Consider the following 12,551-nt stretch of genomic DNA (forward strand, 5'->3'; position numbering starts at 1 on the left):
GAAGCTGAGTGGGGAAGACTGCTTGAGCACAGGAGTTTGAGACCAGCCTGGGCAACATGGCAAAACCCTCTCTCTACAAAAAACACACAAAAAATTAACTAGGCATGGCCCAGGCACTGTGGCTCATGCCTGTAATCCCAGCACTTTGGGAGGCCGAGGCGGGCAGATCACAAGGTCAGGAGATTGAGACCATCCTGGCTAACATGGTGAAACCTCATCTCTACTAAAAATACAAAAAATTAGCCGGGCATGATGGCCTCTAGCCCCAGCTACTCGGAGGTTGAGGCAGGAGAATCGCTTGAACTCAGGAGGCGGAGCTTACAGGGAGGTGAGATCGTGCCACTGCACTCCAGCCTGGGTGACAGAGCGAGACTCCATCTCAAAAAAAAAAAAAATTAACCAGGCATGGTGACACGTACCTGTAGTCCTGCTACCTGAGAGGCTGAGATGGGAGGATCACCTGAGCCTGAGAGGTTGACGCTGTGGTGAGCTGTGATTGTGCCCTTGCACTCCAGCCTGGGCAAGAGTGAGACTGTCTTAAAAAAGAAAAAAAAAAAAAAAAAAGATATGGAAGAATCTTGTATGCATAGTAAATGAAAGAACCCAGTCTGAAAAAATTACTTACTGTATGATCCAACTATGTGATATTCTGGCAAAGGCAAAACTGAAAAGAAAGATCAGTGATTGTCAGGGTTTCAGGGGAGGGGTGAATAAGGGGAACCCAGAGGATTTTTAGGGCAGTGAAACTGTTCTGGATGATACTGTAATGGTGGATACATGTTATTATGCATTTGCCAAAATCCACAGAATGTATAAGAGAAGGAATGAAGCCTAATGTAAAGTAGACTTCAGCTAATAACAATGTAATGTTGGTTTATCAAATGTACCTACCATCCTAATAAAAGATGTTCACAGCTGGAAAAACTGGGAGTGGGGTGTGAGTGTGGAGTATATGGGAATGCTGTAGTTTCTCCTCCATTTTCCTGAAAACCTAAAACTGTTTTTTTTTAAGTCTATTAAAAAAAATCCATACAGCTTATTAAACAATTTATTAGAGGTAGAATATCAATAATCCAGATGAAAGTCTACAATCATGTCATAACATAATCTAACTCCCTTGATATTTACAGTCGCAGAAAATTCAGGCATTGGTACTAAGCAGACAGCAGAAACCCAACATTCAAAACAATCACAGCAAAAAGTCATTCCATACAAAAAGACAAAAAGAACTCTAAACCAGGAGGCTCACCATGTCTCGCCCAAAGTTATGCAGCAGAAGTTTAGCTAATGCCTGAAAGGCGTCCTTTATCTTGATGTTTTTCATTTCAATAAGAAATTCAGAAAACGTCTCAACATCTCTGAGTGATAGAAGAAGGTATCACCTTCTCTAGCTAGGAAAATGGATAGAGCCGTGTCTAAATGTTTGAGTGGTGTCCGAAGCAGAAAGGGAGCTGTTGTCTTTCAGGGGCCACCGTGCCTGCTGTTAGGAAATATGCCATTTGACTTGCAAACTGGTTATGGTAGTTGCTAATGAAGATGAGGAGCTCTGATGTCATTCCTTTTTCACACAGTCTGTCTTCCTGCCCATAACCACACTTTAATCACCACGGGCAATAACCGAGCTTACATTTTGCATTGTAAAACAGCGATGCAGCAGAAATGGAAAAAGTATCATCACTCACAAAATTTGGAAAATGCAACATGAGACTTCTGTGTCTGAGAGAGAGAGAGAGAATTAACACACACAAACCAGGAAGGAAAAAGAAACACAAGCATCTGCTTTTCATCAGCGAACACAGGCAAAGCAAGGGGCGGCAGAGGCTGTGTCACTGAAGTATCCCAGGACTTAAACATTCCTACATCCGGACTCCTTGGTCAACCAAAGCAAGGCTTTCTGAGAAACTTTTGAAAAATATGCATTGAAAAATGTCCATGAAATCCACATCACTATAAGCTTCTAAACAGTTTCAGGATTTTGGTTATTTTTAATGACAGTTCCAACATTATCTAAGGAATATTCTTGTGTAAATCTTCCACTTCCAGTTCCCACATACTTTCATGAATGGGATTATCAGAAAGGTCTGTCATCTTCACGGCCTGCAGGCAGGGCTCAGGGCTGCAGGCCTGAACCACTCCCATCACCATCACATACTTTCCTAGAAAAAGAAGAAAAGCCCATAGTAATGTTCTTTTTTTTCTTTTGAGACAGAGTCTTGCTCTGTCGCCCAGGCTGGAGTGCAGTGGTACAATCTCAGGAGGTTGCTCATTGCAACCTCCGCCTCCTGAGTTTAAGCGATTCTTGTGCCTCCTGAGTAGCCGGGATTATAAATGCCTGCCCCCACACCTAGCTAACTTTTTTATTTTTAGTAGAGACAGGGTTTCACATGTTGGCCAGGCTGGTCTTGAACTCCTGACCTCAGCTGATCCACCCACCTTGGTTTCCCAAAGTGCTGGGATTAACAGGCATGAGCCACCGAACCCGGCCATCTTCTTTGGTTTCTGATTTTACTAGGCCAAACAAAACTGTCATGTAAAATGTAATCATGCCCAAAGAATGGAGGCAACGCTCCCGTCAGAGTGAGCTATAATTAGCCTGCTCTGAGGTAGGAGCAGAAAACCTTAGCTTTCCTGTAATCCCGTTCCTTGCTCAATGCTACAGGGTATGTGACTGGTTTCTGTGCACAGGTCACATCCTCTTTCTGCAGACACCCTCTGACCAAGCAAATCCAATTCTCCCTCCACGTTGCCGAAAAGGCTGGGCAGGCAGCCCCCCGCCCCATTGTTCCAACTGCTGGAATGTATCCCTGCCACCTCCTCCAGCACAAACAAGCAAATCCACACCAGGGCCGGCTGCCACCGGGATGATCTAATGACATATTAACTGTGACTCTCTTCCCATTCCCTTGGGGAAGCGACTCTCCTTGAAAGCAAAACTTGGCCAGTCTCAACCACACAAAACCCAATTGTGTAAAAGAAAACTCCAAACACTGCAGGAAAGACAGGCCCAGTGCCAGTCCCGCTGCCTGCCCCTGTAAGGCTACTTTCATTGCACTGTACGTGGGGGCCTGGGGCTTTGACTGAAGGAAGCCAGGCAAGCTGACCCCTGATTCCGCTGTTCAACCCCAGGCAGGATGTGCTCAGGTATCTCAGAACTCCTCCCCACATTCCACCTGGGTCCCTCCGTGACAGAGACTGGTTCTGAAAATGCACTTGCCATTCCCTCTGAACAGGCCTAAAGCGCTGGTAGGGTTGGAACCCATAGAAGTAGAACGACTAACGGCCCAGGAAAAGAAGAACAAGCCCAAGGGCATTCCAACCAGGAGAGGGGAACAAGAGCTCTACTAGGAAGGCACACACAGCCAGCCAGATGAGCTCAAAGGCATGCAATGGGACAAATTGGCCCTGTAGGTTCTACCCACACCCTCTCACACTCCAAAGCAGCTCTGCACTGTCTCTCCCTCTCCTTCCCACATCCCCACCCCGTGGTTGCCCTGACCATTCCAATGGCTACGGCCCATCTCCTGCCAGCTTCCTCCTCTTCGAAACCATCCCCACCCCAATGCTGCAGTCAACATTCTTGAATCCACCTCCTGCCTCCAGAACTCAGTTGATCCAAGCACTATCTAGGTAAGCATGGTTTCTCCGATTCTCCTGCAGACAGACAGCAGCCTGAGGGCAGGAAGAGCTTCTCATTCAACTCGCCTCTTCAGCACCTTAGGTTTATGGAAACAAACTCCTGCATGTTCCAGAGGAAGAGGTGGTAGAGGAACAGCACTAGAGCAGCAGCAGTGAGGTGAGCAGAGTTCAAGGCCATCCTGAAGCAGGCATGTCCTTCCAGACAGCCACTGAGGCTCTATCCTACCTTCCACCGCTGCCTCAGGCTCCCCAAAGGTACGGGGCTCTATGCCCTCCAAGCCTTTGCACAGGCTGTTCCATAGAGCTGCACAATCTCCTGCCACTGCACACTGACAGAGGGTGCCCAACTGTCTCAGTTTTAACACTGCAAGTCCCACATCCCAGGACGCTCTCAGTCCTAGGCAACCCAGGAGGGTTGGTCCTTCTAGATAGCTCCAATGCATCCTTCCGGGCTGCCTCTCCAGGAGGCGTTCCCTGAGCCCTCAAGCCTGGATCAGCTGTTCCTCCTCTGCGCCACCTCACTCTTGCCTGCAATGTTACTTTGTGTTTTAGTGGCCCGATTACCTCCCTGCCTCCCTGCCTAATGGCAGTGACTCAACTTTGTCAAGCTAGACTCGGTATTAATTAACAAGAGGAAATGATAGGGCCCCTGTCAGCTGGCATTCAGGCCAATGGGTATGTCAGACAGGTTCACCAATGCCCATTGGTTCAAACACTGAAGTATTTACTAGATGCCAGGCTTATGCCAGGGCTGAGACCAGACAGGAGACTACCCCAGCCTGCCTGCAAGGGGCTTCGCCTGCAAATCAACACACCAAGCAGCATGGGTTACATGCTGGGCCAAGGCTAAGGCCAAGGGTTGTCAAACTTTTTCTGTAAAGGGCCAGACAGTAAATATTTTGTGCTTCTCCCACCACAGGGTCTCTGTCCCAAATACTCACCTCTAGCTGTAGTGGGACAGAGGCCCAAGACATTCTGTAAATTACCAATGTATTCCAATAAAACTTTACTTATGAACACTGATGCTTGAATGTAATATGCTTTTCACATGTCATGATTTTTTTTTCAACCATTTAAAAATGTGAAATCCCACCAGGCGCAGTGGCTCATGCCTGTAGTCCCAGCACTTTGGGAGGCCAGGAGCTCGAGACCAACCAGTCTGGCCAACATGGTGAAACCCCATCACTACTAGAACTACAACAATTAGCCGGGTGTGGTGGTGCACGCCTGTAATCCCATCTACTCAGGAGGCTGAGGCACAAGAATTGCCTGAACCCAGGAGGTGGAGGTTGCAGTGAGCCATGATTGCATCACTGCACTCCAGCCAGAGAGACAGAGTGAGACTCTGTCTCAAAAATAATAATAGTAATAAATAAAACATTTAACAGCATTTTCAGTTCACAGGACACGTGAAAAGAGGAGGCGTGTAGTTTGCTGACCCTATCCTAGACCAACGCTGGGGCTGAGGGCAGGAAGAGAGGGAAAGCTGAAGGGTAAGGCGGTCGGAGGAGGGAACAGGAGCATGTGGCAGTAAACAGGTCCCATGTTTTGCACCTTCACTATGAGCCAGGTGCAGTGTTAAGGCAGTTGTTTACTTACTGAATCCACACAACAGGCAGGAATGATTCACTCCCTTTTACAAAATAGTACAAGTCCAGAAAAGTTAACAGAAGTGCTCCAGGCAGCTCAGCTGGGAAGGAGTGGAGCCAAAAATTCGACCTAAGCCTGTCCCAGACCAAAGCAGCTCAGACCAGACCACTGACTTATCTCTAGTTAGACTCTAAGACTGAGCAGGAAGGGCCCTTAGGAATGAAGTGATCTTGGCCTGATTTCCCAGGGGAGGGAGCCGAAGTGAGGGAAGGCCCATGGATCCTCAGACCTCCTCAGCTTAGACCTCACATCCTCTAGAAGCCTCCCCGGGCCACTCAGCACCTTGCACATCCTCACGGCTCCCCAGGGGTCAGTGATCCTCTGGGACATTTGCTCACCGCCTGTCTCCCAGCAGACTTTATCTGGGTCTCGGCTGCAGCCCAGCACTGCACATGGGGGGCTGATGTACAACACGTGCTCAACTGACATCCCAGGGAACAAGTGAGATGGATGCCCACTGCCTGTCACTCAAGACAACTGGTTCTTGGAGCACTTATGTGTCAGGCACTGGGCCAGATGCTGAGGATACCGTTGTCAGGACCACACAGCTCTAGCCCTCCAGTAGCTTGGTCTGGCCCAGTGATTCTCAAAGTATGGCCCCCAAACACCAGGCATGGTGGTGCAGGCCTGTAGTCTCAGCTACCCAAGGAGGCTGATGCAGGAGGATTGCTTGAGCTCAAGTCCAGCCTGGGCAACAGTGAGTCCCCTATCTCAAATAAAACATGTAATAAGTCGAAAGTATGGTCCCCAGACCAGCAGCATCAGCATCACCTGGGAGCTGGTTAGAAATGCAAATTTCCAGCCCCACCTGAACCTCATGACTCAGAAACCCTGAGGGTGGAGCCCCAGCCATCCCAGCTTTAGGAAGCCCTCTAGGAGAGACTGATGCACGCTCAAGCTTGAGCATCAGTGTTTTAAGAGAGGTAGCAGGCAGGGCACAGCGGCTGACGTCTGTAATCCCAGCACTTTGGGAGGCCGAGGTGGGCAGATCACTTGAGGCCAGGAGTTTGAGACCAGCCTGGCGAACGTGGCAAAACCCAGTCTCTGCTAAAAAATACAAAATTAGCCGGGTATGGTGGCACATGCCTGTAATCCCAGCTACTCGGAAGGCTGAGACATGAGAATCGCTTGAATATGGGAGGTGGAGGCTGCAGTGAGCCGAGGTCGTGCCACTGCACCCCAGCCAAGGAGACAAAGTGAGACTTCGTCTCAAAAAAAAAGAAAAGAAAAGAAAAGAAAAGAGGCAAACACGAGTGAGCTGCAGCCAAGGTACATTTGAATTGAGACGTTAAGGATGAGCAGAAGTTTCCCAGGACAGTCTTTCCCAAAACTTGATGGCGAACAAGGACATCAACTGGGGGAGGGGGCCTGTGACAAATGCAGGTGCCTGGGTCCCTCCCCAGAAGATTCCCACTAGAGGTGGGAGAGTCCCAGGAATCTGTATTTGTTGAAGGGACTGCTTATCATCAGATCAACTTCACCGAGGACGGACCGCAGCAAGGGTACCCAAGCTGGGACCGCAGGGGCATAGGCCCAGAGGAGGGGCAGATACGCCCCGCCCCCGCCCCCACCGAGTGTCAAGACCCGGATAGAATCTGGCCTCGGAACCTCTCGGCGGACAGCAGGGAAGAGGACGCCCGGTGAGGCTTGGGCATTACCTGGGACTAGGCAGGGCCGCCCGCGCGGCACCCGCTCCAGGCCGCGGACCGAGAAGTCCCCGCTCGGGTCCCGCAGCCGCGCCTCGCCGCGGTCCGCCATCACTACCCTGCCCTGCATCCACACGGCCGCCAGGTCCAGCGGCCCGCGGCCCGCCGCCGCTCGCGACAGCCGCCACGCGCCCGGGCCGCCCTCCGCGTCGCGCCGCAGCTGCTCCGCCAGCACCTTGAGTGGTGGCGACCTAGGCAGCCGCACCCCCGCGAGGCCGCCTGAGAACGAGTCCGCAGTCGCCGCCATTCCGTCTCGCCGCCGCTTTCCCGCCAACTTTGAGAAGCAGCGGGGCCCGGCCCGCAACCACCAATCAGGAGCGTGCTGGCAGAGCCGGCCAATGGTCGACGTCAGAAGGCGGGACCGCCGGGCGAACCGGCCTTCTCTAGCAGCCGGGAGTGGGCATGCGTAGATAAAAGGAAATAAACGCTCTCAGGGATGAATGGAGGAAATGGGTTAAATGAGAATAAATAATGGAAGGCAGAGAGGTAAAGAACTTCCTCTTTCAACGCATCTCAAAATTTGGCGTGCATGCAGATCACCTGCAGAGTATGATTATTCATCTTTACATGGCCTTGTTCTGAAGTTAGTAAATACTGAAACGAATTAAGAGTCCGTGTTTATTGGGAGTGATCAATAATCCAGTCAGGAGATAAGGCTGGGGAGGGAGACGGGGGGAGTTGGCAAACTTGCCCTTTATTTTATTATTTTTATTTATATTTTAATAGCATCAAATAATTTTAAGGTTAATAAAATATATTGCTAATTTTCACAAAAGAAATGCACATTTATTGTAAAAAAAATAGAAAGGGAAAAATGTAGAATAAGAAAATATTGTAAAAGCCGCTTATAGATATCCACTGTTAATTTTGAGGTATATTAGCCTCCAGGTTTTAAAGTGTGTGTGTGTGTGTGTGTGTTTTGAGACAGGGTCTCTGTTACCCAAGATGGAGTGCAGTGGCACAGTGACAGCTCACTACAGCGTTCACCTCCCGGGCATAGGTGATTCTCCCACCTCAGCCTCCTGAGTAACTGGGACTACAGGCGTGCACCACCACGTCCAGCTAATTTTTGTGTTTTTTGTAGAGACAAGGTCTTACCATGTTGCCCAAGGTGGTCTTGAACTCCTGGGATCACGCAATCCTCCCTCCTTGGCCTCCCAAGGTGCTGGGATTACAGGTATGAACCACCACACCTGGCCTATTACTGATATATAAATAGTGTTTTGTATATTGTTTTCACTTAATAATGAACATCTTTCAGTATCAGCAAATATCCATCTGCTTCCTCTTGAATTACTGCATAATACTCGATTTGTCTTATCACATTTTTTTTTTCTTTGAGACGGAGTCTCCCTCTGTCGCCCAGGCTGGAGTGCAGTGACACGATCCCAGCTCACTGCAAGCTCCGCCTCCCAGGTTCACGCTATTCCCTTGCCTCAGCCTCCCGAGTAGCTGGGACTACAGGCGCCCACCACCACGTCCGGCTAATTTTTTGTTATTTTTTTAGTAGAGACGGGGTTTCACCGTGTTAGCCAGGATGGTCTCAATCTCCTGACCTGGTGATCCACCTGTAAAAGCTAAATCTTTGTGCACATCTTTGAAATAAAATTCCCAGGAATTTCTCCCTAAAAATTGGATGTCCCCAGTCAGCAAAGTCCACAAATCCTAAATCAGGCAATCCTTAAAGTCAAGGTTGGTTCTTGAGAGAGACTTTGAATTCTCAGGGCCTCCTGCAGTACTGGGTATTCAGAGTATTCACCAAGAGCTTGATTTTTTTTTCTTTTCTTTTTTTTTTTTTTTGAGACGGAGTCTTACTCTGTCACCCAGGCTGGAGTGCAGTGGCGCGATCTCAGCTCACTACAACCTCCGCCTCCTGGGTTCAAGTGATTCTCCTGCCTCAGCCTCCTGAGTAGCTGGGACTACAGGTACACGCCACATGGCTGGCTAATTTTTATAGTTTTTAGTAGAGACGGGGTTTCGTCATATTGGCCAGGCTAGTCTCAAACTCCTGACCTCGTGATCTGCCCGCCTCAGCCTCCCAAAGTGCTGGGATTACAGGCATGAGCCACCACACCCAGCCAAGAGCTTCATTTTTATAAAATTGAGCCAGGTCCTATTGTAAGAACTTTGTAGGAAGTATCCCGTGTACCCCCACAGACCCTGAAAAGACTGTTCTACACAGGTGAGGAAACTGAGGCTTAAGGAAGCCAGGGGGCTGGCCCATAGCCTCTATGAGGTTTTGGACTCTACACCTAATATGGTTTAGCTGTGTCTCCACCCAAATCTCTTGCTGAATTGTACTTTCCATAATCCCCACATACCATGGGAAGGACCCCATGGGAGGTAATTGAATCATGGGGGCAGGTACTCCCATGCTGTTCTTGTGATGGTGAGTGAGTTCTCACAAGATCTGATGGTTTTATAAGGTGCTTTTCCCCCTTTGCTCAGCACTTCTTCCTGCCGCCACATAAGACGGACATGTTTGCTTCCCTTTCTGCCATAATTGTAAGTTTCCTGAGGCCTCCCAGCCCTGCGGAACTGTGAGTCAATTAAACCTCTTTCCTTTATAAACTCCCCAGTCTCGGGTAGTTCTTTATAGCAGTGTGAGAACAGACTAATACAACACCTCAACCCTGACCTATAAAGTAACCCGGCTCCTACGCTGAGAAGGGAGCAGGAACATTAACCAAGAGACAATCCAACCAGTTCATGCCTGGTGGGTCCTCACTGACCTTCTCCCAAGGTACCTTAAGGCCAGAGAAGTGATGGGGAAGGGAGTTAGGGTGAAGGCAGAAGCTCCCAGGCTTCTTGTATGAGCCTGGGAATTCCCCATCATTGCCTTGGCCTCTAGATTCCCTACCCCACTCCCACAAGCCCAACACCCTGTTGCTGGCACAGTGGTCTTTTCAAAACAAGTCTGGGCATATCAGCACCGGGTTTATAACACCTTGATGGTGTAATCCACACATCTGGAATGTGAGCTTTCCAGGCAGAGGGAACTGCACATGGAGAGGCTAGACAGGGGAGAGAAAGCAAGAAGCATGTAGCAAACTGCCAGTAGTTGAGAATGGCTGGGACGCAGAGTAGAAATGGAGGACTTCGGATAGATGAGTCTGGCCCTACATAACCACATTTCTTATCCCCATTTTACAGATGATGAAGCTGAGGTTCAAGCCAATGACAAGCCTGAAGCCACATGGCTAGTGAGTGGTAAGGGTCAGAACTCAAACCCAAATTCATCTGACCCCAAACTTCATGTATCTTGAACCACAGGCTCCATCTCACTGTTCACACTCTCACCCACCTCCACCCATCAAAGGTGCCTCTAGACCTTTGCTTGTGTTGTTTGTTCTCTGCCTGACATGCCTCACGGTCAGTCACCCTCAGGTGAAACCTGGCTTAGTCATCAAGTGTCTGCTCACCAGCAAGACCTCTTCTCTTTAGGGAGCCTTTCTTGAGCCCCACAACTGGAATGAACCTCTTCCCTCCAGGCCAGTTTGCCGGTGCCCCTAATCCATGGTTTCCCAGCCTCAGCCCTACTGACATTGTGGCTGGATAATCTTTGTCATGGGGGATGTCCTGTGCACTGCAGGATGTTGAGCAGTATCCCAGCTCTCTACCTACTAGATACCATGGCACCCTCCTCAAGTTGCAACAACCAAAATATGTCTTCAGACATTGCCACTGTCCCCTAGGGTGCTAAATCACCTCTATGGAGAACCACTGCCCTAAGCTACAATACTCACTGCCCTCTGTTTTGAACCATAAATAGTTGAGTCTGTGTCTATCTTACCAGTAAAGCCTGGGTTCTCAAACTAAGTTGTCAGCAGCAGACAGACAGGTAACCCTGGTGTAGCAGGGGTAAACTGGCTGTCTGATGTCCTGGCAAAAGGGGTCCAGCACACTCAGCCAATGGTTGTCATGCAGGACTGTGGGCCCATTGTTGCTAGATCTGATTTTTCAAGACATTTTCTTTTGTTTGTTTTTGTTTTAGATGGAGTCTCACTCTGTCACCCAGGCTGGAGTACAATGGCACGATCTCAGCTCACTGCAACCTCCACCTCCCAGGTTCAAGTGATTCTCCTGCCTCAGCCTTCCAAGTAGCCGGGATTACAGGCGCCTGCCACCATACCCGGCCAATTTTTTGTATTTTTAGTAGAGATGGGGTTTCACCATGTTGGCCAGGCTGGTCTCGAACTCCCTACCTCAGATGATCCACCTGCCTCGGCCCCCCAAAGTGCTGGGATTACAGGTGTGAGCCACTGCACCCGGCTCAAGACATTTTCATGTATAATCTCCATGTTTAAAAAAAAATGCTGGCAACGAATTCAATTCTAAAACAAGGAACAAAAACAAACCTTGTGCCCCTGAAAGTCATCCGTGGAGTGATTCTGGCCCATGGGCTTCCAATCTGCAAATTCTCTCTAGAACGTGAGCTCTGCTCCAGGCACCAAGACAGCCTGCGTGTTCACTAATATGCAGATCCTTAAATCTCCTGCAAAACGCCCAAGGGGCTGTAGTGTTTTACCAGCTCCAGGAGTTGCAAAATCGTCATCTTAAATTACAGTCATGAGCAGACAACTGGGGTCTGTTGACACACGTTGGGTAAGCCTCCCCTCTAGGGAGGATTATTCCCCCTCCCCCGCACCACAATCCATCACCCTCACGCTCAGGCCTGAAGCAACCCTGTGTGCCAGCCTCCCCAAGCTCCAGCCCCCAAGTGAGATCAAATATCCTTGGAAGGGGGCTTCCTGCCACCTGCACCAGTGAGGACAAAGGTAAGGTGATAGGAATTGTAGGCCTTGGCTTTATCCTCAATCTGCCTGTTCACCAGTTCCCAGGCTGATCAGGTCAAAAATGCTTCTGGTTTCCAGAAACAAAGAACCCTACTGCACTAAGAAAAGGGGTTGTTCTGGGCGGGGCGTGGTAGCTGACGCCTGTAATCCCAGCACTTTGGGAGGCCGAGGTGGGCGGATCATCTGAGGTCAGGAGTTCGAGACCAGCCTGGCTTACATGGTGAAACCCCATCTCTACTAAAAATACAAAGATTAGCTGGGCATGATGGCACATGCCTGTAATTCCAGCTACTTGGGAGGCTGAGGCAGGAGAATTACTTGAACCCAGGAGGCGGAGTTGCAGTGAGCTGAGATCGTGTCACTGCACCCTAGCCTGGGCAACAAGAGCAAAACTCTGTCTTGAAGGAAAAAACAAAAAAGAAAATGGGTTGTTCTGGAAGGGTATCCATACAGTGACATCTTCGTAATAGCAAAGGCTGTTATTAGCTGAGCCCTTACTATGTGCCAAGCACCATGCCAGGCACTTCATGTGCAGAGACTCAGTTACTCCTCATGACAACCCTAAGAAGTAGATACTTTTCCTTTTTTTTTTTTTTTTTTTGAGACGGAGTCTCACTCTGTCGCCCAGGATGGAGTGCAGTGGTGCAATCTTGGCTCACTGCAAGCTCCATCTCCCAGGTTCGTGCCATTCTCCTGCCTCAGCCTCCCGAGTAGCTGGGACTACAGGCGCCCGCCGCCATGCCCAGCTACTTTTTTGTATTTT

At 49.4% G+C, this 12,551-nt stretch overlaps 1 protein-coding gene across 2 annotated transcripts; it reads right to left on the reverse strand.

Moving 5' to 3' along the window:
• Positions 1–1,034: 1,034 nt before the first annotated feature.
• On the reverse strand, positions 1,035–11,514 carry RMI2 (RecQ mediated genome instability 2). Of its 2 annotated transcripts, none has more exons than XM_033235726.1 (2): positions 6,945–7,540; positions 1,035–2,156 (listed from the first exon to the last, which is right to left on the reverse strand). In XM_033235726.1, exons 1-2 carry the CDS (start codon positions 7,237–7,239, stop codon positions 2,008–2,010), a joined length of 444 nt encoding a protein of 147 aa, XP_033091617.1. In that variant the 5' UTR covers positions 7,240–7,540; the 3' UTR covers positions 1,035–2,007. The 2 variants fall into 2 exon arrangements, 1 of the variants encoding a protein (XP_033091617.1); XR_004443015.1 differs by lacking the exon at positions 6,945–7,540 and adding an exon at positions 11,351–11,514 and having other exon boundaries at positions 2,020–2,156.
• Positions 11,515–12,551: the final 1,037 nt, after the last annotated feature.

The sequence above is a fragment of the Trachypithecus francoisi genome, unplaced genomic scaffold (genome assembly GCF_009764315.1).
Source record: "Trachypithecus francoisi isolate TF-2019V2 unplaced genomic scaffold, Tfra_2.0 Lachesis_group15, whole genome shotgun sequence".
Lineage (NCBI taxonomy): Eukaryota > Metazoa > Chordata > Mammalia > Primates > Cercopithecidae > Trachypithecus > Trachypithecus francoisi.

Excerpts from the sequence above, each read along its gene's own strand:
- RMI2 (XM_033235726.1), bottom strand. The coding sequence starts at position 7,239 with ATGGCGGCGACTGCGGACTCGTTCTCAGGCGGCCTCGCGGGGGTGCGG. Across the intron at positions 2,157-6,944 it reads GCGGCCCTGCCTAGTCCCAG|GAAAGTATGTGATGGTGATG; the intron begins GTAATGCCCAAG and ends TTCTTTTTCTAG.